The following is a 24,773-nucleotide window of genomic DNA, read 5'->3' on the forward strand; positions in this document are numbered from 1 at the left end:
TCTCTCTGGCGCGGCTCTGAACGCGCAGGCTGAGCGAGCGAGCGAGCGGAAGGACGGAAAGAGGACGAGCGAGACCCGAAAGTGCCGATAAGCGCGTCTCGCCCTTGTCCCCGGCCCCACTTGCCCTCTGCGAAGACGGCCGAGTGCGGGCTAGGTTCCTGCAGTGCTTGTCCGCCAGTCCCGGCCACTCTTGCTCCCCCGGAGTGCCGCCGCGAGCACCGCACACCGTCCCGGTCGGCTGTGGCTCGCGCGGGGCGCAACGCGCGCGCGGAGGCAGCGAATCGCCGCGCGCCCGACTCTTTCTGACTCCTGCGCCCTCCCCCTCGCTCGCTCTGGATGCTGCTGCTGTGGTGGTCCAGCGACTGTATTCATTCTGGCTGCTCGTGCCCTTGCCAATCGCCGCCGCTCTCCCCCGCTTGCCTCCTTATCATGCTCGCTTCCTGCGCGCCCGTGCTGGTCACTGCACCACGCTGCCCGCACGCTGCACCGTCAGCACCTTGCTGCTACTGTCCACGTCCATCCCTCTGTCCTGCATTCTCAGGCAGCCTCTCCCCTGCGGTCTCCCCGCCTCGATCAGACCCGCAAAACCCGCTATCTCTCGCGGCACCCGCCAACCTATCGCAGCGCGCTCGTTCGTCCCCGCGCTCAGAGAAAAAGCGAGCGCGCGTTCGCACGAAGATGCCGTGGCGTGCTTTGGGGCCGAGAGCGCTCCAGAGAGAGGAGGCACCGTTCGTCGGCTAGCCATTTCGCCGCTCCTCGTCCCGCCCTCGTCCGCGCTCGGTCTCTTTCTCTCTCCCGCGCATGCTCGCTCGGTGCATTCGATCAGCTTGCACTGTAAGCGCGTATGCTGTCCAGGTCGCACGGCCCTGTTGACCCCTCCCCTGCGGCTCAAGAAGCCATCCATCTGTTCTCTGGTCGCTCCCGCTTGGGCACAAGCAGTCGCCTGTCGGGGAAACGCGATATCTGGGCGGGGGCGGTCCAGACGGTGACGAGCTTTGTGAAAAGAAGCAACAACCAGGATCGAGGGACAAACGCACGCGCGCAGTCTCCGTCTGGTGGTAGGCTCGCCTACTTGACGCTCGCGGTCTCCCTCTGGGCTAGTCTGTCTCCGTCTCGACATCGCGGTGCTATGCAGAGAAAGAGGAGCCACGGCCGTGCGGCTTTTGAGGGGGTATACAGGGCTGCCCGTGCGGTTGAGCCGACGACAGAAGGATGGTGAGGGATGCGGTGTTATGCAAAAAGGTGGCAGGCGGTGAGATCATGATGGCAAAGCAGGGCGAGCGAATGTCGAGGTCTGGTGGGTAGACAGGGAGCGGAGGGGGAGGGGGAGGGACGGGGTTCTATGCGACGCGGGCCTTCTTGTTCCCGTTGGCCTTTTCGGGCGAGGTCGAGAGGTCGCGCCTGGCGGAGCGGGCGAGATGAGCACACGAGGCACGCGAGGCAGTAGCGGGGCAGCAGGAAGCGAGAGCACAGCGAGAGAGAGGGGGGAGGGCGACAAGCGAGGCAAGCAGAGCAGCCAGCGACACGCGGGGGAAGGGAGGGGAAACAGGAGCAACACGAGAGTCAGCATACCGAGCTGTGGAAGGCACCCGAAAGCCTGCTAGGCTCTGAGCGAGCGGAGGAGGACGCAGCTGCTGAGCCGACGTCGGGGCAGATGCACGAGCGAGAATGCCTCCTTGCGCGCGGCGCTTTGCGGCAGTGCACAGCGCAGACGACCGGGAAGAGATTTGAACAGAAGAATTGTTGCTTGTCTACGGGTGGGGAAGAAATCTAGGAAGGAGAGGCGCAGGCGCGACGCTCACTTGTTCGCCTGCGAGAAGTACTCCTTCGAGTTCTTGGGGTCGGGCTTGATCGTCGACTTGTTCGACTCGGGGTCCCAGTTGGCAGGGCAGACCTGTGTGTGCACGCAGCCGGGGTCAGAAAACAATCGACAGGGTGAAGAAGCGGTGGGGGGGAGGCGCACCTCGCCGTGCTCATCGGTGAACTGGAACGCCTTGATGAGGCGGATGGTCTCGTCGACCGAGCGGCCGACGGGGAGGTCGTTGATGGTGCTCTGGCGGAGGGTGCCCTTCGGGTCGATGAGGAAGAGGCCGCGGAGCGCAACACCGGCGTCCTGCACGGTTCAGAGGGCCAGATCAGCTCTGTCCCGGGTGTCGGAAGCGAGAGGACGCACCTCGATGAGGACGCCGTAGTCGCGCGCGATCTTCATGCTCTTGTCGGCGACGAGCTTGAGCTTGAGGTTGGGGCCAAGGCCGCCCTCGTTGCGGTTCGTGTTGGCCCACGCGAGGTGCGAGTACTCCGAGTCGGTCGAGACGGCGAGTACCTCGACGCCGAGCTTCTCAAAATCGGCGAGGCGCTCGTTGAAGGCGAGGATCTCGGTCGGGCAGACAAAGGTGACTGGAGACGGGGGATCAGCGAGAGACACGAGCGGGTGGAGCAAAGAAGCGCAGACGGACAGTCCATCGGGTAGAAGAAGAGGACGACCCATTTGCCCTGGTACTGCTCGAGCTTGATGGTCTGCAGGGCGCGGCGCACAGAGGTGAGTCTCGTGCGACTCGGGCGAGAAGGTGCGCGGTTATCTGCGGCGCAAAGGAGAGGGGCCGCACCTCGAAGAAGCCGTCGACGACGGCGGTGGCCTCGAAGGTAGGAGCGGGGTGCTGGACACGGGCGACCATCTGTGGCGCTGTGTGCGTCAGTGCCAAGTTGCGAGATAGACAGCGAGGAGTGCGGTGGAATGTCGGGAAGTGCGGGAGCGCAGGCGGCCTCGTGGGCTGGCTTGGCGTCCTCGCACGGGCTGCAAGAGGGCACGACTTACTTTGTACGTGTGTAGGAACTGTTCGGAAGGCGCGAAGCTGGAGAGAAGGGGGGAGAAGAGGACGGCCAGAGGCGGAGGGCGACGGCGTTGCCGCCACGCGCCGAACTTGTGCAATTCATCAGCGAGATTCGGTGACATTCAGAGACAGGAGGAAGCACTCGCCCAACCCGCACGTGCCGTAAAGTCTGCGCAAGGCAAGCAGGACAAGGCGGAAGCACAGCGGATAGCGCAACTGCTGCAGTGTCTGGAGCACGGCGACGCAGCACACGAGCAACAGTCCAGCACAGCATAGCACAGAGACCTCCACACCGCCAACCATCGTCCTCCTCCTTCCTCCGCCTCGACCACCAGCCCTCACCCCGCTCCGCCGCCCGCCATGTCCGCCCCTGCGCCCGTCGACACTGTCCCGCCCGAGCTCAGCGAAACCGAGCAGAAGGCGCTCGACGCGCAGAACGCCGAGCGCGAGAAGCGCGAGCAGGAGGGTCCGTCTCCGACTCGCTGCATCCTCGGTCTCGAATGTGCTTGCGTGCTTTGCGGACAGTGGCAGGCGCATGAGAAGCACTGGCTGATCGTGCGCACTGCTTCCGCGTCGCTGGAGGAACGTCGAGGCGGCGACGGCGGCGAGGTCGTCGGACGAGGCTGTGCTCGCGTCGGCCAGAGTCTCTTGCCTTCGCTCTACGGGGTCCAGATACACGTGAACGTGACCTTGAGGTTCTTACGAGCAGATGACCGGCATCCTCGACCGCAGAACGACACGCTGACGCCCCCTCCGCGCCCCTGCAGCGCTCCCGTACCGCTGGCGCCAGACCCTCCAGGACCTCACCGTCGTCGTGCCCGTCCCGCCCGGCACCCGCGGCAAGCAGCTCGACGTCTCGCTCCAGAAGCGCGCGATCCGCGTCGGACTCAAGGGCCAGGAGCCCATCCTCGCGGGCGAACTTGCAAAGGAGATTCGCGTCGACGATTCGACCTGGACGCTCGGTGCGTTGGACCTGTCTCCTGCGACCGTCTCCTCCGCCTTCCCCGCTCAAAGTGCCGGACGAACGCCCTCAAAGGTCGGCAGCTCACCCTCTCTTTTCGCGCTCTCCCACGCAGACGACTCGCGCGAAGTGACCATCTCGCTCGAAAAGGCCGACCAGCAGTCGTGGTGGGCGCACGTCGTCACCTCGGCGCCCAGGATCGACACGACCAAGATCACGCCCGAAAACTCCAAGCTGAGCGACCTCGACGGCGAGACGCGGGCCATGGTCGAGAAGATGATGGTGCGCCACGTGCTCTCCGGCTGGCATGGAGTGCGCGAGCAGCTCGCGGGTGTGGCATTCTGAGCTTGAGAGTCGGTGCTGACCCGTGCGCCTTCTTCCCCAGTTTGACAACCAGCAGAAGGTAAGTCACGGTTGCGTCGCACCGGGTGGCTCTCCGTAACGACAGAAACTTCGTTGGGAATATGCGTACCCCATCGCCGGCATGACTGACACCTGCCGCCTCTCATGACGCAGCAAATGGGCAAGCCGTCATCAGACGAGCTCAAGAAGCAGGAGGTATGTCCCTTCGCCCCCTCGCCCCATCGCTGCCCCTTGACTCGGTGCGCCTCCCTGGCTGGCTCCGTAACTGACACGCACGCTCCGCGTCGCAGATGCTCCGCAAGTTCCAGGAACAACACCCCGAGATGGACTTTTCAAAGGCCAAGATCGGCTGAACCCCTACATCGTTGAGCAATGAACGCTTTTCAGTGCCGATGGCCGGTCTGGAGAGAACCTCATCTTTGCGACGCGTGGTTCGGCAAGCTGGCCTTTGCTTCGCTGCTGTGTGAATGGGACCAAGAGGCGAGACCTTCTCAAGCAGCGCGTCCTCGCTGTTCGGCTCCGGTCCACCTGGCTATGCTCGTCAACCTCGCACTCGTTGCGACGATGCTTGCAGAATCTGTGAGCTCAGCAGGGTGGTCTTGCGGGCGCCCTCTTCAAGTGGACCGCAGACGTGCGAACACAGCATAGCCAGGCAACCCGGTTAACTCCCGCGTCCGAAACCCTCCTCAGAAGCGCCCTTCCGGCGTGTACGGCGTGACCAAGCCGCTCTGCCTCGCGCGGGCCGTCGCCAGCCCGTCGTCATCCCTCTGTCGGCCCAGGCTGTGCGCCGCAGTTGCGTGGCCGTGCGGCGGGCGGGACACGGTGATGCCGTAGCGGAGCTCGGTGACGCGCGCTGTCTGCGTGTCTCGCGAGGAGAAGGGTCTGCTCGGTTCTGAGTGGATGCGTGTCTTCTGAAGCGAACTCACCGCTTCGCGGAGGACCTCGTCCGTTTCCTTCATGAGGCGCGGACTGATGCACGGCTGTGACTTGATCCAGTGCTTGTCTGTCAGGGAGCGTCATCTGTCAGCCAGAATCGCCGAGGAGAGGAGGACGCGTTGTACGGACAACGTTGCACTGCGGCCATGCACCGGAGATTCAGTGAGCTGAGCAAGACCGACTGCATCAAGGAGGTCAGCACCGAGCTCACAAAGTAGCTCGACTGCGTCCAGCTTGTGCCAATCAGGGCCCAGACGCGCGCTCTGGAAGTCGTCCGCGATCGACTTGGCGACGCCAAGTCCGTGGGACTTGATGTGCAGCGGGAGGGGCTTGTACCGCAGTGCGACTTGCAGCTGCAGATATAGTTCGCTCTTGTCAGGCGCTGCGGGATTGAAAAGCTATGCTCAGCTTCAAAGGGCGGACCTGGCGGCCGAGAGCAATGTGCAGCTCTAAGATACATGCCGCAACTGCAGCAAGGAGCGATTAGCTGCGCCTCATGAGCCGCTTCGAGAACGACGCGCACGTCGATCGGCTGCAGGATGCCGGAAGGTCAGTCTTCGTAATGCGTCGCCGACAGACTCGCGATGTCCGGCGGAGTGAAGGCATACCACGAGCATATCCTGCTGTGTCGGACATCGCGTTACCCCGATCATGCTCCAGCAAGTCACGAGTCTGCGGGAACTTGTTCATGGCTAGCAGTTGGAGCGAAAGCGACTGGTAATGGCAGTGGCAGGAGAAGGAGAGAAGCAAGAGAGCCGTCGCGACGCTAGCTTGGCGATAGCAGCGAGTCGGCATGTCCGAGTGGACAGCAGTCGCCCCTCAAAGGAAGCGGAGGAGCCCGTCCATTGAGAGGAGAGGAGACGCTCGCATTGTTCAGCAAACACAGCCTCGTCGCGGCGGACACGGCAGCGAGCAGCAGAACGACGAGCGCGTGCAGAGCATTACACTGAAGTAAGCCACACCTGCGCACGACTCGGCAGCCAGCGAGTGAGTGTGCGCAATCTGAGCGTCGGGACGGAAGCGAACGAACGCAACGCGGGTCTGCTCGCCTCTCTTCCCAGCTGAGCTCGAGCTAGACCGTGCAGAGCCTTGTAGACTCACGCTAGACTCGGTACAACGCTGCCCAGACGCTGCACTGCCCGCTCTCGCTTGTCTCTCGTTCCCTCGTCCTCATCGCTCGACCCGGCTACTCGGCCTCGCCCGCCCTCGCCGGGAACCGCCGCCCGTGCCCGCGATGGTGCTCGAGAGCGTCTACATCTGCCGCCACGGCTTCCGGTGCGCTCCCTCTTGCACTCTCCCTCTCCCCTCTCCCGCTTACTCGACTCGCACGCAACAGCCTCTCGTGGGAGACCAGCGTCTGGTCCTCGCCGACGGGCATCCCGCGCGACCCGCCCTTGTCCGCACACGGCGTCGACCAGGCAAAGGAGCTCGCGCGCTTCTTGAAGCAGGAACTCGGCGTCGAGAGCGCCGAAGACGCGAGGAAACAGGGCATCGTCCTCCTCAGCTCGTGCGTCCTGTGCCGCTCTGGGCTGCCAGGTACAGCTGTAGAAGCTGACGAACCCCCCTTTGTACCGGTGCGCCCGCTCAGCCCGCTGTACCGCTGCGTGCAGACGGCGACCCCCACCGCCGAAGCACTCGGCGTGCCCATCTTTATCGAGCCCGGCATCGGTGCGCGCACCCCCACTGCAGTCCTTCGACGCACGCACGCAGACACGCTGACGCGCTCTTCGACCGACAGGAGAGTGGTATCTCCCCGTGCGGCGCGGCCTGCACCCGGAACTCGCGACCGCGTCGTTCCTCTCGCGATTCTTCCCGCTCGTCTCGACGACCGACTCCTCCTCGCCCGACAGCGCCGGCTGGTCCCCGCTCCTGACCCCGCCGCGCACGGGCGAGTCGATGCGCTTGGTGCACGCGCGCGCGCGCACGCTCTGGACCGCGCACCTCGTCTCTGCGCTCGAGGCGCGCAGCGCCAAGAAAGTCGTCCTGTTCTCGCACGCGGCGACGTGCATCGCGCTCGTGCGCGCGCTTGCGGGGGACTTGGAGGACCTCGCGGGCGCGGGCGGAGAGGGCGGAGACGGCGGAGGAGAGGCGGGAGAGGCGTGGGACGAGGAGAAGAGGAGGAAGGTCAGGGCGGCGACGTGCAGCGTGAGCAAGTTTGTGCGGGAAGGGACGGGCGCGGGAGGGGAGGGGAGCTGGAAGTGGGAGTGGGACGGGCGGACCGACTTTCTCGCTCGCGGCGAAGAGGTGCGTTCGAATTGCTCGTTCTTCTGTGCGCGGGCGGTGAGCGATGCGTCGGGCCTTGAGTCTTAGCATGCTCTGCGCGCCTGTAGTCCTCGGACGCTCACCCTTTCATGCACTGGCTCGCAGCGGCACTGGGATTTCACCTACGTCGAGGTGAGCTCACTCGTCCCTCCTAGTCGGATCTCTTGCCCTCGCTGCCCATCTCGCTTACTCGCTCCTCACCGCTTGCAGGAGTACGTCGAAGACGGCCTCGTCGACGGGAAAGAGGTGTCGGCGACCAAGTCGGACAACTACAAGAACCTGCCGACGGCCGCGCCCAAGGAGACGAGGGCGAACGAGGCGGGCCAGAGGGCCGTACAAGGGAGGCTGTAGAATGGTGTGGGCGGAACCCCGTCTCGGCATTGACGAGACGTCGCCAGAAGAGACAGAGATAGATGCGCCTGATCGGAGAGGCGGTTTTGGCGGCCCCGTCTGCGAGAATGCTTGAGCGGTTCTCTGCAATGTACAGGTCGTTATGAGCCCGCAGCATGCTCGGCTACTTTACTCTGGAGCGACTGTCTCGGAAGCAGAGGGACGGGCTGAGACATACAAGTGATGTCTGTCGACAGCGACTCGCCTGCACCGTGCCAGAAGCTCTGCTGCTCGGTCCAGTCCCTCCATCGAGCGCTCTCTGGTCCTGCGCGGGCTTCTGCGGCGCCCCGATCGCCACGCCGCGTCCCTGCGTCCCTCGCGTCCATCGCCGCATCGCTTGTTGGTCGTCGCACATCGCTCGACGGGCTGGGCGAGTTCCCTAGTAGTCTTCCTACTAGCCTACATAGCGGGTCAGTCCCTCTCTTGAGCCAGTTCGCGGCGGTGTGAGCACGTTCGACGACCAGGACGAGTTGCACGAGCCAGCCTCGGTCTGCGCGCACAACGCCACGGGGGACTCGGAGGGTTCGCCAGCGATCCTGCTGAGCTCTGCAGCTCTCCATCGAGCCCACCCTCGCTCTCCCAGGCTGCGCCGTTGCCGAGCTGACGCCCCTCCTCCACCTGCAGCCGTCGACTCGCGCGATGCCGTTCGCCGCGCCCTCGCCGCCGGGAGCGAGCCCCACGCCGCCCGTCACCCTCGCACTGAGCACCTCTGCGCCTCCCGAGCGCCCGCCGTACGGGCCCCAGTCCCGCCAGCACTCGCGCTCGAGCTCGCAGCTCGCTACCATGGCCGGCCTCGCGCTCTCGCCCGCGAGCCCAAGAATGGGCGGGATGCGCCCGCTTGCGCAGCTGGCCGGCGGCGACCAGCAGCAGCAGCAGCCGCCGCCGTGGAGGAGCGCGTCGAGCTCGCCGGCCAAGACGGTGGGGTCGTACAGCCCGCGAGGGGCCGGGGCGAGGTCCCGCAGGGCGAGTGCAGATGCACGCGCGGGAGCAGCAGCCGAGGAGGAGGCGGAGAGCAGCGGCTCGAGTGCCGCCGCAGAGGACGAGGCCGTCGAGGGAGACGAGCGGCATCGGGGACGAACAGCGTCGGGCTCGACTGAACCCACGAGCTCGTCGAGCGGAGCATCCAATGCGGTACCTGCGTCCGCCCCGCGGAGCTCCTCGCGCAAGGAGCGCCGACGCACCCTGCCCGCCCATCTCGACTCGACCTCGTCTCCACTCTCGACTTCACCACCTTCGACCTCTACCTCTTCTCCCGTCCTACCGCCGACCGACCCGTCCACCCCAGCCCAATCCTCGTTCCCCTCGACATCGACCTCGCTCGCGCAGTTCATCCAGCACAAGCGCCGCCAGGCCTCGGCGCCCTACTTTGCCAGCGCGCGCAGCCAGAGCCTCTTCTCGCCCGGCGCGGGCTTCTCCCTCGGGCCCTCGGCGAGCGAGGCCACCGGTGGCGGGCGCGCCGAGTACGCCGGCTCGTGGGGCAGCGGCGCGGGAGGAGCCGGCAGCTCGACGTCGTCGGTGGCGGCGGGCGGCCTGACGGCGCCGGGAGACGACGAGCTGCCGCCGCCGCCGTCGCGAAACCGGAGCCGCGCGAGCAGCCGCCGCGCGACGGCGACGGGCCTCGCGCTCCAGACGCAGGGGCTCCTCGTCCCGCCGTCGCTCGACCCCGACGCGGGGCTCGTCGTCACGCCAACGACCGAGGAGTGGCGCGTGCTCGGGAGCGAGCTGAGCGACTTGAAGCAGGAGCGCGAGCGCGAGGACGCGGTCGGCGCGGAGGGTGGCGCCGAGCGGAACGGAGAGCAGGGACCGCGCGACAGGGAGGACGACGCGCGCGACAAGGCGCCGAGCCCGCGCAAGCCGCGGTGGAAGCGCTGGCCGTCGCTGCAGGACGAGGACTCGTCCGACGAGGACGACGAGGACGACGATGCGAACCGCTTTGCGCTGTCGCTCTCGCTCTCGAACCTCGGGCGCTTCCAGCATCACCTCCCGCACACCCCGCCTCCGATCGCAAACGACGGCGACGACCAGCTCGCTCCGCCTCCGCCGCGGCCGTCGCAGTACAAGTCGTCGTTCTCGTACACGTCGACAGGCGCAGGCGTCACCGGCGGCTTCACGTCGCACTCCAACACCAACTCGATCTCGTCCCTCTCGGCGGGCGTCAGCCCGTCGGGGGCACCCGGCGCGTCGTCGTCGGGCGCACGCAGCCCCTCGTCCGTCGGCATGTCGCCCTCGGTCTCTCTCCCCGGCTCGGACGGGCCCGTGCCCGACGCGCTCTTCAAGCCGACGCACCGCGCCGGGCAGAAGAGCGAGCCGTCGCTCGCCGTGTCGCACCTCCAGGTGCAGGCGCCGCGCCCGGCGCTCTCACGCGGCTCGCTCTCGGCTGCGACCGGCGGGCTCAGCTCGCCGCCGATTGGCTCGCCCGCGTCTGGATCCGAGGGAGCGCAGACGGCGCGCGGCGAGGCTGACGGCGAGGGGCCCGACGCGCAGACGCCGACGGCGGGCGACGACGATGCTGCGGCGAGGCGGAAGGAGCGCGCAGAGCAAGAGGCGCACGCAGCCGCGACGGCCAACAAGGCCGGCTTGCCGCAGATCCCGCTCCCGCCGAGCGTCTTCCGCTCGCTCGAGGAAGGGGCGCGATCGGGCGACGCCTCGCCGGGTAGCGGCGCGAACGGCTTCTCGCTGACTGCGGCATCGGGCGGGAGGCCCGACACGCCTGCATCGTATGCCGCAACGCCGTACGACGGCGACCCGTTCGCGTCGAGCGCGCCAGGCGACGTTTCGGTCCCGCCCACGCCGATGCTCGTCCCTCCCGGTGCCGACGCGGTCCAGGGCGGCGGGAGCACGCCCGCCGCGGGGGACGAGAGCCCGTCCTTCTCGCTGCAGAGCGGGACGGGGCAGGCCGGCGCGCCGTCGTTCGCGGTCGACCTCGACTGGTCGAAACCGCTCGGGCCCGTCGACCCGCGCACGTACTCGGCAGTGACGGGCTTGCGCGACATCAACGCGTTCGTGTGCGCGGATGAGGAGGCGGGCAAGGGCGCGTACGGGAGCGTGCGGAGGGCGAGGCAGAAGGGTCCTGATGGCAAGGCGGTCGGGGTGCGTGAAGAGTGCCGCTTCGTTGGCTTCACAGCGTTTGTTGAGCTGACTATGGTTGAGCCTGTCGCATTGCACAGCCGGAGCTCATCATCAAGTACGTGATCAAGCAGCGCATCCTGGCCGACTGCTGGAAGAAGCACAAGATCCTGGGCCCGATTCCGATTGAAGTGCACGTCCTCGACCACCTTCGCCGTGTACCGTACGAGCCGCGCCCTCGACTCAACTACCTCTCGAGGCGACAAGGCGGCGTCGGCTCTCGACCATCCAAGGGCCTGCCCGTCCGCCGGGACTCGGCGCCACGGCTCGACCTCTGGAAGGGCGGCGCCGACGGCGGGATCGTGCAGACTGGTCACCCGAGCATCTGCCCGCTACTCGACTTCTGGGAGGATGCGCACCACTACCACCTCGTACGCCTGTTCTCTTTGGTCTGCTCCGTCTCCGCTTTCGCTCACGAAGTCGACCTCGCGTGCAGGTCATGCCCGCTGCTACCGCCAGTCCGACCGCAGAGTCCGACGGCTCGACCCGACACGGCCAGGACCTGTTCGACTTTGTCGACGCGCACCCGGACGGTCTCCCTCCGTCGCCGATCCAGCGCATCCTCTCACAGATTGCCGACGCCGTCTACTTCCTGCACGAGCACTCGATCGTGCATCGCGACATCAAGGACGAGAACTGCGTCCTCGACCCGGATGGCAACGTCCGCTTGATCGACTTTGGCAGCGCCGCCTACGTCAAGGAGGGGCGCAAGTTTGACACTTTCTCTGGTACCCTCGAGTGCGTCACCTGTGTTTTCCTTCGAAAATCGACTAGGCTGACCGTGTCCTGCGACGCAGCTTTGCCGCGCCGGAAGTGCTCAAAGGAGCGCGATACAGCGGCAAGGAGCAGGACATTTGGGCGCTCGGCGTTCTAGGTTACGTCCTCATCTGCGGTACGCTCATATCGTCTTCTTGATCTCTCGATGCGTCTCTGACGTGTCTGCGCAGGGGAATGCCCCTTCTGGTCGCCGGACGAGGCCATGCGCGGCATCCAGCCCGACACGCGTGCCTACTCTGCGCTGCAAGCCAAGATTACTTCGTCGACAACGAGCACACCGTCGCTCCCTCCCGCACCCTCGGACGACTCGGACGTCCCGCCGCCGACGATGGCTGACGCCGTCGACCTCGTCATGCGGTGCCTCGAGATTGACCCGCAGAACCGCCCGACGGCAGACATGATTTGCGACCATGCGTTCCTCGCGGGAGCACAGGACGGATGGCGGGGGCTGCGCGGATGGGAGAAGGCGGATGTGGCGAGCGAGCCGGAGGACTAGATTTCCGTCGACGTGCTGTGTATCGTTTCCCGTCATGAGCATGAGCAGGAATGCACTCATTGTTGTCGTCTCGAGTCTTTCGCGTGCTCCGAGGAATCCGTTCGCGCGTGCAGGTTTCATCGAAACAGCGCTTCGCGTCCTCACCTCCGCCGGCTTGTTCACTCCCGCTTCAGTGCGATCATGCGGCAACGTGAAGGCGCTTAAGCAGCTAAAGTACCTTGCTCAAGCTCCCGCGCGCCGGCGCCTGCGATGCGCAGCCTGCTCAATCAGCTGAAAGCGCGACCGCGGCTGCGCGCTTCGCTTCGCCTGGTCGCTTCGCGTGTCGCGGCGAATCCTGATGGCTTGCGCTGGCTTCTGTTCCCTATACCGCTGCCTCTGCACTGCCTCACTTCCACCATGGAGTCGCTGAGACGCCTACTCGGACTTCGCCGGCATCGCCTGTACGCCTTTCTTCAGCTTCGCGCAACCAACCTTGCGGACTCAGCTGTTTTCTTTTTTTGCTTGCAGTCAAAAGGCTGACGAGCCGAAGCTCCCGTCACTTCCCGCCGAGATTGTGCTCCACGTCTTCGCCATCGCGCTCGAGACGCATCCTCCCATTGCGACAACGCTGGCTCGCCTGTGCAAGACAATGCACAATCGGTTACACGACCTGCTCTATATGCACGCTGCGCTCCGCAAACACAAGCAGATCGACCTCCTCCATCGGACGCTGTCAAAGAAGCGGGAAACGGCCCGACTCGTCAACATCGTCGAAATCATCGGCGCCTCTGGAGTTGATGCCTCAGGCGGCTCTCCCTACCTCGCGGACAGGCTCTCGACGCTCCTTCCGCTGACGCCGAACGCAGTGGAGGTCCGCTTGGAACGGGTTGCGCTTTTGACGGTCGCTTTTCTGCATGCCGCTCAAAGTAAGGCTCGACACGACGTATACACGCGTGCGATACTGACCATCCTCGCCTATGCAGACATCCGGACCCTCACCCTTGATTCGATCGTACTTGCCAACCGCACCTCCACCTGGCGCAGCAATCCTTTCTGGGTCACGCTCCCTTCCCTCACCTCTCTCACGCTCTCCAATGTCCGCCTCGACGTCGCCTTCGCGGACGCCTTCCTCAGCCCGACATTCCTCCCGCGCGTCACCTCGCTGCGCCTCATCGGATCGTCCCGAGTCGTCGACGTCTACGACAACGAGCGCGACCTCGGCGAGCTCTTCCCACCGCCTGCGCTCGTCAAGCAGGTCCAACAGCTTGTCATCGCGCCGTCATGCACGGACAATGCGCACACAGACGACCGTACGGCACCAAAAGACTTACCGCGTTCGGGTCGGTACGACTGGCTCGCGTCCGCCTCTTCCGTGCGCTCACTCAGCCTCCCCGCTACCGCCGTGGACAACAAACTTCTTGCCCTTTTACCCTTTGCGCACCTTGAACGGCTGGAGCTCCTTCCGACGCCGTCGGCCTCGAGGTCGCCCCTCAATGGACCTTCTCAATCCGACCTCGCCGCCCTCTTGGCGCTCGCGGACGCCCTCGCGGACCTGGAGCGCCGCAAGACCTCGCACTGTAGCGTTCCGCTCTCACCAAGGGCGGCGCCGTCTGCTGCAACTTCGAAACACCGCGAGATCCTCCCGCCTGCTGCACCCGCGCCGCTCAACGCCCTTTGCACGCTCCAGCTCCCCTCCTCCTGGTTCGAGCCGCCCTCCCAATCCTCAGCACCGGACCTTTCCCCGTGTGGCCAGCTGCTCACGCTAAGGGAGCAACGGCGGTTCGACCGGGCGCTGGCGGAGCTGCGAGACTCGTGCGACGCGCGGGCCGTCGCGGTGGATTGGGCGCAACAGCTGACCCCGAAAGTCGTCAAGCGATGAGCGTTCGGGTTCGACATGGCGTAGAGACACTTGCAACCTGTCCCTCTTCCTGACTCGTTCGACGAGAAGAGGAGAGTTAGGGCAAATTGCATGGATGGTATTGCGGCGCGGGCGAGAGGTATAGCAAGAGGGCGTAGATCGGGGCTTGTGCGATGAGGAAGGATGCAAGACTAGGCGGGATGTGGTGGTGCGAGGTGCGAATGCAAAGGGGTCGTCAGATGAGATGAGAGAGGCGGGCGGGTGATGCAGAGCAAATGAGACAAGAGACATGGATGGACGAGACTAGGAGCCAGGGGATAGCACAACAGGGCTAGAGGAACGATACAGAGTGAGGTGAGATCTCAGGGGCGGAAGAGGAAGAGGAGAGGCAGGGGCACCGAATCAGACCTCAATGAGCCCAAGACCCGTCATGCCCATGAGCGGCTTGCCGCCCTTCTGCTGCTGCGGCTGCTTGCCTCCAGAACCGACAGCCGTCGTCGCGCCCTGCGGCCCGACGACGACCTTGGGCTTGCGCTTCTTGCCGGCCCCGTCGGCGGCGGACGGCGACGCAGCGAGGCGCGCAAAGTCGCCGCCGAGGTGCTCGCCCGCGGCCGAGGCGCGCTCGGCCATGCGCTTGACCGACTCGGCGTTGCGCTCGTCGTCGAGGCCCTGGAGCTTGGCGCCTGCGACGAGTGCGGCGGGGTCAGTCAGCGCTGCCGAGAAGGGCGAGCACGAGTTTGGCGGACGCACCGTTCTCGCCCGTCACGCGCAGAGCCTGGTAGCGGCCCGATGAGTGCTTCGTGAGGACGTACTCGACCTGCAGCAGAAAAAGTCAGGATCAGGTCACCGCCGAGCGAGATGAACAAGAGACGCACCCGCTCGCCCTGCGCGAGGCAGCGGAAGCCGCGCGGCATGTCGATGCCCGTGTAGTGGACGAAGACTGCCGGTGTGTGGATGGCGGTCAGCAGCAGAGCGCGCGACAAGGCAGGACGGCGAAGAAGGAGACGCACCGTCGGCACCGAGGCTCTCGCCATTGTCGTCGATGATGAACCCGAAGCCCTGCACGTGCGTGCTCCACCAGTCAGCGCAGCTCTACCAAAGGCATAGAGAGGTGAAAGACGCACCTTTGCGACGTCAAAGAACTTTGCCGCGCCCCGGCTCATGACGTGCCCGCCGTCGTCGAGCACCTGCTTCAAGCTCCCGACGCTCGTCCCGCGGGGCTGCGCGTGGTGAGCGCGCGCCTGCTGCTGCGGGGCCGGGATCGGGTGCGGGTGCTGCTGCGGGACGCAGTAGTACGGGTGCGTCGGCGCGGCCGCCGGCTGAGCGGGGTGGTGGTGATGGTGGTGGTACACGACCGCCGGCTCGCCGAACGACGCGTCCGCGAGCAGCTGCGGCGATCCAGACGACGCGGGCGAGCTCGGCGGCGAGGTGATCAGGTGCGGGTGCATCGCGTGCTGCGGGTGGTGGTGGTGGTGGAGGAAGGCCGCGTGCGGCGGGAGAGGGTAATCGGTCCCGGCGGGCGTGGCGAGGTACGGCGTCGTGCAGCCCGGGGTGCTGTAGAGCGAGGGCGAGCGCGAGTGCGCGAGCGCGGGGTGGTGGTGGTGCGAGTGAGCGTGCGGGTGCGCGTAGACAGACTGCCCCGTCGCCGGGTCGATGAAGACTTGCGCGTGGCCAGTGCCGTACGGAGGAGGAGCGGGCGGCGCCCGGCCGAGGGCGAGGTGCGCGCCGTACGGCGGCGACGGGCTCGGGTAGGCGAACTCGGCGTCGTGCGGCGACGGGAGGTGGTGCGCGTGCGCGCTGCCGTAGGCGGGGTGAGGCGCGGCGTGGTACGACGGGAAGCGCGAGTGCGGGCCCGCCGGTCCGAAGGACTGCGGCGGGAACGGGTGGTGGCCGTGGGCGGGAGACGGGAGAGCGGCAGCGAGGTGAGCGTACGGGCCCGGAATGTCAAAGTAGACGACGGGCGAGATCGAGTCCTGGAAGCAGCCCGAGCTCGGTGGAGCGGCAGACGGGATGGCGATGCCCGACGGGGAGGCAGACGGCAGCGAGTCATGCTGAGCGACGGGGGTCTGAGGAGAACGGTCAAACTCCGAGCAAGCCTGCGGCTGAGACGAGGGCACGTGCACAAGCTCGACGAGCTCGGGACGCGGAGAGCCCGAGAGAGAGTGACGGCGCTGGGGCGTCGAGGCAGGACGAGCAGGCTGCTCCGAGTCGTCGTCCGGGTGGGACCCCTTCAGAGGACTCTCGGGAGGTGAGCTGCTGATGTGAGGGGGGACGCAGCGGGTCAGTCTTGGTCACCGGGCGAGACGGAGAGGCGGGCGGAGTCACGCACGAGCACGAGGCAGAGCGGGCGCGGGGCATGACGAGGAAGGGAAAGAACGCGAGAGAGCAACGAGGCAGAGAGGAACGGAACTCGGGAGCGGCGAGGGCGGGGTGCGCTCGAGGACTCGCACGGAGATGCGAGTGACGAGAAAGAGGGAAAGGAGCGCGGGCGCGGGCGGGCGCCGTTTTGAACGAGGTTGCGGTTCGAACGGGGACGAGGCTCGTAGGGCGCTGCAGGGATCGAGGCTCGGTGCGCGCGCGGGTGCAGGGTCGAAAAAGCACGCTCGATCGACTGGAGTATCTCGTGAAGCTCGCAGTGCTCGGTAAGAGAGAGAAACCGGGGGAAAGGGGAGGGGGCAGGAGGAGAAAGCTCGACTCGCGGCTCGCCTCAAAGGCCGTGCGCGGTAAGAAGGGGACGCAGAGGTGCAAACGAGTGCACTCGAGGTCTGCGTGGCTCTGCCCAGCGCTCTAGCGGCGTGTGCAGTGCGCACGCGAGTTGAACGTGAAGGTGCCAGACGAGACAGCGAGCAGCGGGCTCTCGAAGCGCGGGACTTGCACGTGGCGGTCGAGCGGCGTCCTGGGCGTGTGCTCTTCTGCTGTGCGCACTCTCCCGGTGCGTGCACGCTGGTCCCGGAGTGGAAGAAGCGAGAGAGAGCGTCCGCGGACAACTCTGCCTCGTCGTGCTTGCCCTCTCGCGTCTGTTGCGCCGGGGAAGCGCTCTGCAGGCGTGTACGGAGCTCTCCTTGCCGTGCAGACTCGTCCCGGGCTGAAGTGCGCCGTGCTGACCCTGGCTCGCCTCGTCGCAGAGTCCTCGCTCATCTCGCCAGCTCGCACCCGCTCGAGCGAGTTCCTGCGAGGGCCACACCGTGAGTGCACTCCTTCACGGGCCTGCCAAGCCTGCTCGCTCGTCCGGGCGAGGTCGACATCGCGTGCACGGAGCCTGCCAAACTCGCGGTGGCGATGCGCGTCTTTCTCGCGTCGAGCGCTTCTGGTGGAGCTGGGCGCTGCTCGAGGGACACAGGGAGCGTCTCAAGGACCAGGCAGAGCTGCGCGCGCGGCCACACGGGGTCTCGTCCCGCTCTTGCTCCTCGTCGTCCCGAACTATCGCGTGGCAAGGAGGACGCGCCACGAAGGCCCGAACGGCTCGTTCGGACGAGCAGAAACGCTACTGTTCATCGTGCAGACCGACGGGACTGACCAGGATCTTGTCCGTCGTTGGCAGGTCTCGTTTCTGCGGGTTGTCGCGGTGGATGCACCCGTACCAGCACCCGCAGCACCCCGACAGCTCCGCCTACCAGCCTCCAGCGCTCCAGCAGCACCCGCACGCCTTCGCCTCGTTCGCCCGCCAGCGCGCACCCGGCTTTCTCGCTCCCCACCCTCTCGCCGCGGCCCCATCCACCCACCCGGCCTACTCTACACACAGCGCCCCGCCGCAGCCGCCTTGCTACGTACCCTACGGCACTTCTGCGCCGACGTACGGCCAGGACTATCCCGATCACGCTCCTCCTCCGCCGCCACAGCAGCAACCCTCTCCCGCGCTTTCCACTTCGCACTCGCCGGAACTAGGCGCTGCGTCCTTTGGCCAAGCTCACCGCTCGCCCTCGCCGTTCACCGACCTCCAGCTCGAACACCAGCGCCTCGAGATTGACTACACCATGTCGTCCGACGCCGTCGTGCGTCCCTGCCTTTCCCTCCCGCTTCGTTTCCAAAGTATTGACGCGGCTCGGGTGGCCACGCAGGCGTTTCACGAAGCTGTCCGCGATCTGGGCCACCTGACGGTCGACAAGCTCAAGGCTGCGATCCGCAACTCGAACTCGCATCTCTCGCTCCACATCCGCATGTCGGGCAAAAAGGCCGACCTCGTGCGTGCACTCGTCGCTGCGTCGAGACTTGCGAGGTGCTCGAGATTGATTCCTTCGCTTGCACACAGCACGATGCGCTCCTCACGCAGCTCAACGCCGAATACCTCCGCTATGACAAGCAGCGCTTCCGCGACATGAAGCGCATCATCGCCAACGCTCGCACTTCGTGCGCTTGTCTCGTCCTCAGGCGCACCAATGACCGCAGCACTGACTCCCTGCTTGTCCTCCCTCCGCAGAACCGGCGGCTACAGCTCGCTCGCGTACAACGGTGCCGCCGCGCGCGGCACGTGGGTCGGCCCAGGCTACGGGAGCAACAACGGCGCCTCGACGTCTGCGAACGGCTACGGCTCGGCGACGGGGAGCTACAGCGCCGGCGGGAGCGGGGGCACGACGCCGTACGGGGGCGGCTCAACGACGCCGGGCTACCGCGCGGGGACCGCCGCAGGCGGTGCGGGCGTCTCGGGCGGGCTGCCTCCCCCGCGCTTCGGCGCCGGTGCGGGAGCGACCTCGTCGAACGGTTACGGCGGCGCGACGCCCGGCGCGAGCGCGGGGTTGAGCGGCAGCGGTGGCGGCGTGTGGACGTCGGCGCGCGCGCACGAGATCCCGATCCGGTTCCGCCCGTCGCCGTTCTTCCGCGTCGACAAGTCGCTGTCGGGCGTGACGACGCTCGCCAAGGCGACGCCGGGGGACCGCAAGACGAGCGTCATCTCGCTGCAGCTCACCGAGGCGCAGCGCGCGCTCCTCGCCGCGTCGAAAGAGTCGCCGTCCAACCCGCAGTACCAGGTGCGGCTGTACTGCACGAGCGATACGAACTACAACCCGCTGCGGCCGAGCGCGGGCACGCAGTACCCGGCACCGGTCGAGTTCCCCTTGACGTGCGAGATCAAGCTCAACGGCGTCACCGTCAACGCCAACACCAAGGGCATCAAGAAGCAGCCCGGCACGGCGCCGCCGGTCAATCTCTCGGGCAAGGCGGGCGCCGCCGTTGCGCTCACGGCCGGCGCGACGAACCGCATCGAGTTCATCTACATCAACACGGAAAAGGTGCGCCGCCTTCCCCCGCTACCGAGTCGCCGGGCAGCTCCTGACTCTCTCGCGGGGCACTTCGAGCGCAGACTTACTACCTCATCGCGTATCTCGTCGAGTATACGCCCGTGCCGACGGTCGTCAGTCGCGTCAAGGCGGGCAAGACCAAGTCGAAGGACGAGGTCATCGGAGACAGTGCGTCGCGCTGCTGCGGTTCTCATCACTTTGCATTCTCACGGACCTCTCGCGCGCAGTCGTCCAGCTCAACTCGGATGAAGACGTCGAGGCGAGCTCGTTCGGGCTGTCGCTCAAGGACCCGGTGCGTCGATTCCCTCGTACCGTCGACGTGCCCTCTCTCACACGCACACGCCCGCGCAGCTCTCGTTCATGCGAATAGACATCCCGATTCGGTCGCAGCATTGCGACCACATTGCCTGTTTCGACGCGAGCACGTGGTTCGAGGTCAACGAGCAGACGCCGCAGTGGCAGTGTCCCATCTGCTCCAAGACGCTCAAGGTGGACGACATGGTCGTCGACGGGTGCGTTGAGTCAAGTCGTGTGTCATGCGTCTCTCGCTCACCCCTCATTTGACCTCCCAGCTACTTCGAGGACATCCTCAAGATCTGCTCGTCGTCGGTTGAGTCTGTCACCGTGGAGCCGGACGGCACCTGGCGGTCGGACAACAACAAGTTTGGCACGGCCAAGCCGCGCTCAGTGGCTGGATCGGCGGTCCCGTCCGGGCGCAGCACGCCTTTACCGCCGTCTGCGCTCGCGAACGGCTCCTCGGCAGCGGACGGCGGCGACGGCGCAGGCTCGTCGGCAGACGAAGCGGGCGCAGGCGGCGGCGGCAAGGGCAAAGCGCGCGCGAGCGAGGCGCTCCTCCTCTCGGACGACTCGGACGACGACGACATGCCGCTCGCCAAGCGCCCGCGGCTCGTCGTCCCCTCGAGCGCGAGCGGGAGCGCGACGCCCTTCTCGACTGCGAGCGCGAACGGCGGCGGAGGCGGCGGGTTCTCGAAGCGCCGCGAGGTGGTCGACCTCACGCTCGACTCGGAGGACGAGGACGCACCGCCTCCTCCGCCGCCACCACCGCCGCCGGCGAGGGCTGCGACGTCGGTGGGCGCGACAACGCTCGGGACTGCCGCCGCGGGGGCCGCGGGGAGGCCGTCGCTCGAGATGGCGCGCACGGGCTCGTCGGCCGACCGCAAGAGCGTCGCCGAGGTGCAGGCCGACATTGACGTGATGGAGGCGCGGATGGTGCGGGAGCAGTGCGTCAGCTCCCTCTCATGTGGCCAACGAGCTCGTGCTGACCTCGACTCTTGTTTTTCTGCAGTGGGCCGGACTGGCGCAAGACATTCGGCTACTGAGCGCTCTCGAGGGACAATGGGTCGGCGGCCTGTTTTCTCCGTTGTTGTTCCGGGGCGTCGATGCCTCGCTGTTGTGCTTTCTTTACATCGAAGTAGCGTCACCTCTGCATGTTGTCCGCAAGCATCCGCAGAACAAGCCCGTCGCGCCCTCACGACTACCGAGAAACTTCGCCCCGCCCGTACTGTCGCGAATTCCAGGCGCGTGCGGTGAACAGAGACGTTACAGCAAAAGCTAGGCGGGGGCCGGGCAGCGGAGACTACGGAAAGGGAGCAGGCGTAGAGAAGAGAGTTTACTCTGCGTGGCGACGCGGGCAAGGTCAAGTTCTTCGCTGCGGGTTCCGGATCAATGCAAGGTACGCACTCTTCTTGGCGCCACTCTTCTTGGCAGCCTTGGTGACTGTGGAGTGTGCGAAAGAACAGAGAGTCAGCAAACGAAATCCGGAATCCGCCTTCTACCCCTTCTCGGCCCTCCTTTCTCGTGCTCTCGTCCCCAGAACGTCGAGATAAGTTGCTGTACTCACCCTTATCGCCGTCGGTAGCCTGCGCGCCAACCACCTGGGCTGACGATCCGGAGCTACTGCCGGTGGAGGAACCGGTCAGTACGGCGCACTTGCACGAGCGCAGCAATGACACGACTGCGTACATCGAGTCCTTCGGTGCAGCAGAGTGAAGCCTCAAAGTTGGCGAAGGCGGATTGGCGCTGCGGAAGGAGAGCGGACCGAGGTCGGCTCAGTCTGATGCGAGTTGCACCCCAACACGCGGCAACAGCTGCGGAACGCACCGTTTCTTACGCGCGGCCCTCTTCTCCTGCTTCTTCTGCTCGATGAGCTGATCCAGGCGCGGCAGCCACTTGTCGGCGAGGACGATGCGCTCCTCGGGCGAGGCATCGAGGAAGCGTTGAGCGTACGGACGAATGGACGGCGTACTGAGAGCACGGAGAGCGTGCGGAATCCACGCGCGGTCCTCCATGTAGTAGCGCATCGGTGCTGCTCGTCCCAACCTCGTGGCTGGAGGAGAGAAGGGAAGTAGAGGCGGCCGCTCATCCCAACAAGACGGAGTCCTGAGGCCGGACGAGGCAGTGACGCGTATGTCCAGAAATTGATACAGCACGAAGCTAGAGCCTGCGACAGCTTTTAGGAGAGAGGGTCCGAGCGGAGCGAACGGACGAGGCGAAGGAAAAAGCGGGAGCGGCAGCGGTCCCTCTTGCGCGCAATGACGCGGCAGGCTCGATTCTGCGCTCTTGAGACTTCTCAGACGCGTTTCCTGTCACCTGCAGACTCAGTAGCAGCCGGCACTTGCGCACTTTGCATACAGGAGAGCAAGCGGACCTTCCTTGGTCAGGGACCTCGATCAGGGCCTATCCCGCGCCGGGCAGTGCGCATATAGCGATCCCAGCGCTACTGTAGGGCTCGAGCGCTCACCGGTGGGCCGAGGCCTTGGGGAGAGGAAGCGTGCTCTCCTCCGATACCCCCTCACCAGAATTCGGGACAAGCATGCCGCAGCCAGCGACCGACCAGAACAGCTACGATCACGTTGTTCGCCACGGCACGGACGCTGGAGGACAGCAGGCGGGAGAAGCGCCGTCGGGAGAAGAGCGTGCGTCAGACAGCGAGGAGGAGCGCGAACGAGCGTGCCAGTGAGTGTCTTGCGACACGTGCACCAGCCACAGGAGCGCGTATGCTGACTAGCCAGCCCCCTCAGGGACGCGCTCGTCGCCAAAATCGACGCGGACGAAGACGAGAAGATGAGGGAGCAGAGCGAGGACGACGAGTCGGACGCGGACGACGACATTCAAGGCCAGCATGAAGGAGACGACGAGATCGGCTTCGGTGCGTGTCGAGCGCCTGCGCATCGCTGTTTGAAGTATAGACGCTGATCTGACCTTTCTCGCCCCTCTATCTCGCCGTCTCGCCTCGTTCGCGTCTCCCTCCTCGTGCTCGTCTGTATTCCGATGCTTGCGCGTTACTGTGTCTGCTGCGCTCATGCTCTTGCTTCTCTATGTTCGTCCGCTCAGAGCCTGCCGACCACGACGACTTCGACGACATGTCCCCCGAGGGCATTCGCGGGCTGCTGGCACTCCTCGATGTTGTGGAACAGCTGCCTGCCGCTATCCCGAACCACATGCTTGGACCTGGCGCGGTCCAGTACGCCGCATCGACTCAGGCCTTCCTCGACGACCCGGCCAACTGGGAGCTCAATGTTGCCGAGAAAGGCGGGCTTCTCCGGCTGTTCCAGGAGTTGGTCAAGCTCGAAGGCAACGAGGATGGCATCAACGAGCTCAATCGCATCATGGCAAGCAACGCCGCGCTCCTGCAGAGTCGTAGCGGTCAATTCACCCTCCCCGTTTCCGCAGGGCAAACGCTCGTACAAGGTTGTGCGGCAGGAGCCTTCCGGAACGCTCGCTATTTTCGACTACCTCGTCTCGATCATCAACGCTGCGCGCGGCGGGCTCTTCCTTGCTGCCGCTGCGGCCGGCCGGTGCGTGCGAGTTGGTCCAGGTAGTGCTGCGCCGAATTGACGTTATATTTTGAGCAGCGCGGCATTCTGGGAAGCGTTCTTCCCGGCCATCCTTCCGTTCTTCCGCGCCGGCGGGCGTGGCGTCTTCATCATCCCGCTCCGCGAGCTCTCGGCCGATGCGCTCAATCACCTCCGCGCCTGGCAGCAGGCTATCCGCGAAGTCTGCAAGGATAGCAAGGGCGACATGACCTTCTTCTTTGTCACCGAGCGCAACAGTTTGTCTGCCTTTGTAAGCATCACTGCCACGGGACCGCACGCTGACACTGTGACGGTTCGCGCAGAGGGCGAAATCCACGCAACGGAGTTCCTCGTCGGCTTCCCTGGCGGCAAGCTCGTCGACCTCGGTCCGAGCGGCAATCTCGACGAGTCCGCGGTCGGCTTGAGCGCCGCTCAGGCCAAGTCGAAGGCCGAGCGCAAGCGCGCGCCCAAGTCGCTTCAGCGCCTCTCGATCAGCGTCATGGACATGCGCGACGCCGGAGCGCAGGAGCATGTCGCCGAGCTCGGTACGCTTTACAACAAGTTCAAAAAGCGCAAGTGGATTGTCTGGAATGCTCCGGCTCTCGGCGAGTACATCGGTGTGTTGCAACCTTCTCCATCTCAACTTTCACACCTTCACGCCGAACTCAACGTCTTCACTCTCTGCAGCCGACATACTCCACGACAGCGTCGAGGTCCAGCGCCAGAAGCGCACCCAGACCATCCTCAACGCCGCGTTCAAGCTCAAAATGGGCGCCAGGCCCAAGCAGCCTATGAGCGCGCGCGAGCGGCTCAATTTCGCCTTTGCGACCAATTTCGACTTCGAAGACGACTCGGACGACTCGGACAACTCGCAAGACGACTCGGACGATGAGAAGGACGACGGTCTCAAGGACGACGAAACCGACAGCTCCGCCGAGCCTGATGACGGGCTGGACCCTCCGCAGCTCGCCAAGTCCGACATTGCCCAAGTCCGCAAGACCAAGAGTAAGGCGTACCGCAAGGCCAAGGAGTTGCACAAGCACGAGTGGACGCCAGAGGAGCTCGAGCAGCTTGTTCCTGTTGTGTCGCACGCGCCAAACCGCCAAGGTGCGCTCCTTTCCCTCCTCGCTCCCCCACATCGTAGACAGCCCGAATCTGCTCAAAACGCTCGGAACAGCGGCGCTGACACTCGCACTACGTTGTCTACAGCCGTCTGTCACCCCGCCAAACCCGCTCCTGACCCGCCGCTTTGTCTCGCCCCGACTTTCGAGCAATGTCACGAGCAAGCCCATGTCGAGAATCCTCTCCGCTTCAACCGCCTCCTCCTCCGCTTTGACCGCCTCTTGTTCTCTGCGCCAAGCAGTCACAAGGAGTACAAGCCTGAAAGCTTGAGCCAGGCAGCCGCGTGCTGCGGTGCTCAAGCCTGGTCCCGTTCTGTCCGAGGGCGAGAAGGCGAATGAGACCGTCTCCACGCACAACTTGACCATCACGCTTGAACAGAATGCAGCTGCGTCCTCTTCTGATGGTGCGTCCAGCGCTTGCAGACCGTGCAGACGGATCAGAGACTGACTTTCTGCCGCCCGTTGACGACCCAAGCAGTCAAGTCTTTAACTACCTCTGCTGCCGCGGCTACTCTGTCTTCTCTGCTGGCCACAAAGCCTGCTTGACAGTGCCTGGGCCTGTACCACAGCGCAACCTCCAACAGCGCCCAATGAAGCTTTCTGACATCAGTGCTTCCTTTCCTC

General features: G+C 65.5%; 10 protein-coding genes across 10 annotated transcripts; 6 read left to right on the forward strand and 4 right to left on the reverse strand.

The window, feature by feature from the left end:
* Positions 1-1,340: 1,340 nt before the first annotated feature.
* On the reverse strand, positions 1,341-2,675 carry JCM10292_002439 (peroxiredoxin; the record flags this gene model as incomplete). The annotated part of the gene is made up of 6 exons (XM_076652386.1): positions 1,341-1,401; positions 1,803-1,894; positions 1,964-2,113; positions 2,174-2,397; positions 2,457-2,517; positions 2,607-2,675. 6 exons carry the CDS (start codon positions 2,673-2,675, stop codon positions 1,341-1,343), a joined length of 657 nt encoding a protein of 218 aa, XP_076502052.1.
* A 516-nt stretch (positions 2,676-3,191) lies between these two features.
* Positions 3,192-4,508, forward strand: JCM10292_002440 (NudC domain-containing protein; the record flags this gene model as incomplete). Its single annotated transcript, XM_076652387.1, has 6 exons — positions 3,192-3,297; positions 3,599-3,793; positions 3,908-4,104; positions 4,178-4,195; positions 4,309-4,350; positions 4,446-4,508. The coding sequence occupies 6 exons, from the start codon at positions 3,192-3,194 to the stop codon at positions 4,506-4,508; spliced, it is 621 nt and encodes a 206-aa protein (XP_076502053.1).
* Positions 4,509-4,841: 333 nt separating this feature from the next.
* On the reverse strand, positions 4,842-5,708 carry JCM10292_002441 (uncharacterized protein; the record flags this gene model as incomplete). Its single annotated transcript, XM_076652388.1, has 5 exons — positions 4,842-5,012; positions 5,082-5,158; positions 5,303-5,444; positions 5,615-5,623; positions 5,700-5,708. 5 exons carry the CDS (start codon positions 5,706-5,708, stop codon positions 4,842-4,844), a joined length of 408 nt encoding a protein of 135 aa, XP_076502054.1.
* Positions 5,709-6,325: 617 nt separating this feature from the next.
* On the forward strand, positions 6,326-7,704 carry JCM10292_002442 (histidine phosphatase family protein; the record flags this gene model as incomplete). Its single annotated transcript, XM_076652389.1, has 6 exons — positions 6,326-6,366; positions 6,428-6,598; positions 6,680-6,759; positions 6,830-7,335; positions 7,459-7,485; positions 7,564-7,704. The coding sequence occupies 6 exons, from the start codon at positions 6,326-6,328 to the stop codon at positions 7,702-7,704; spliced, it is 966 nt and encodes a 321-aa protein (XP_076502055.1).
* A 678-nt stretch (positions 7,705-8,382) lies between these two features.
* Positions 8,383-12,142, forward strand: JCM10292_002443 (uncharacterized protein; the record flags this gene model as incomplete). The annotated part of the gene is made up of 5 exons (XM_076652390.1): positions 8,383-10,833; positions 10,911-11,240; positions 11,306-11,607; positions 11,667-11,761; positions 11,817-12,142. The coding sequence occupies 5 exons, from the start codon at positions 8,383-8,385 to the stop codon at positions 12,140-12,142; spliced, it is 3,504 nt and encodes a 1,167-aa protein (XP_076502056.1).
* A 396-nt stretch (positions 12,143-12,538) lies between these two features.
* On the forward strand, positions 12,539-14,000 carry JCM10292_002444 (uncharacterized protein; the record flags this gene model as incomplete). The annotated part of the gene is made up of 2 exons (XM_076652391.1): positions 12,539-12,582; positions 12,650-14,000. The coding sequence occupies 2 exons, from the start codon at positions 12,539-12,541 to the stop codon at positions 13,998-14,000; spliced, it is 1,395 nt and encodes a 464-aa protein (XP_076502057.1).
* Positions 14,001-14,381: 381 nt separating this feature from the next.
* On the reverse strand, positions 14,382-16,337 carry JCM10292_002445 (uncharacterized protein; the record flags this gene model as incomplete). Its single annotated transcript, XM_076652392.1, has 6 exons — positions 14,382-14,662; positions 14,730-14,796; positions 14,855-14,919; positions 14,990-15,038; positions 15,104-16,232; positions 16,309-16,337. 6 exons carry the CDS (start codon positions 16,335-16,337, stop codon positions 14,382-14,384), a joined length of 1,620 nt encoding a protein of 539 aa, XP_076502058.1.
* Positions 16,338-17,548: 1,211 nt separating this feature from the next.
* JCM10292_002446 (uncharacterized protein) lies at positions 17,549-20,553 on the forward strand (the record flags this gene model as incomplete). Its single annotated transcript, XM_076652393.1, has 9 exons — positions 17,549-17,971; positions 18,038-18,160; positions 18,229-18,326; positions 18,397-19,204; positions 19,276-19,381; positions 19,441-19,505; positions 19,565-19,725; positions 19,786-20,454; positions 20,520-20,553. 9 exons carry the CDS (start codon positions 17,549-17,551, stop codon positions 20,551-20,553), a joined length of 2,487 nt encoding a protein of 828 aa, XP_076502059.1.
* A 290-nt stretch (positions 20,554-20,843) lies between these two features.
* JCM10292_002447 (uncharacterized protein) lies at positions 20,844-21,534 on the reverse strand (the record flags this gene model as incomplete). The annotated part of the gene is made up of 4 exons (XM_076652394.1): positions 20,844-20,848; positions 20,915-20,950; positions 21,075-21,130; positions 21,335-21,534. 4 exons carry the CDS (start codon positions 21,532-21,534, stop codon positions 20,844-20,846), a joined length of 297 nt encoding a protein of 98 aa, XP_076502060.1.
* A 512-nt stretch (positions 21,535-22,046) lies between these two features.
* On the forward strand, positions 22,047-24,551 carry JCM10292_002448 (uncharacterized protein; the record flags this gene model as incomplete). Its single annotated transcript, XM_076652395.1, has 8 exons — positions 22,047-22,189; positions 22,255-22,382; positions 22,568-22,790; positions 22,870-23,031; positions 23,089-23,285; positions 23,352-23,645; positions 23,716-24,135; positions 24,529-24,551. The coding sequence occupies 8 exons, from the start codon at positions 22,047-22,049 to the stop codon at positions 24,549-24,551; spliced, it is 1,590 nt and encodes a 529-aa protein (XP_076502061.1).
* Between the last annotated feature and the right edge of the window lie 222 nt (positions 24,552-24,773).

This window comes from Rhodotorula paludigena (genome assembly GCF_050403205.1).
Source record: "Rhodotorula paludigena JCM10292 DNA, Rt_paludigena_JCM10292v1_ctg74, whole genome shotgun sequence".
Classification (NCBI taxonomy): domain Eukaryota; kingdom Fungi; phylum Basidiomycota; class Microbotryomycetes; order Sporidiobolales; family Sporidiobolaceae; genus Rhodotorula; species Rhodotorula paludigena.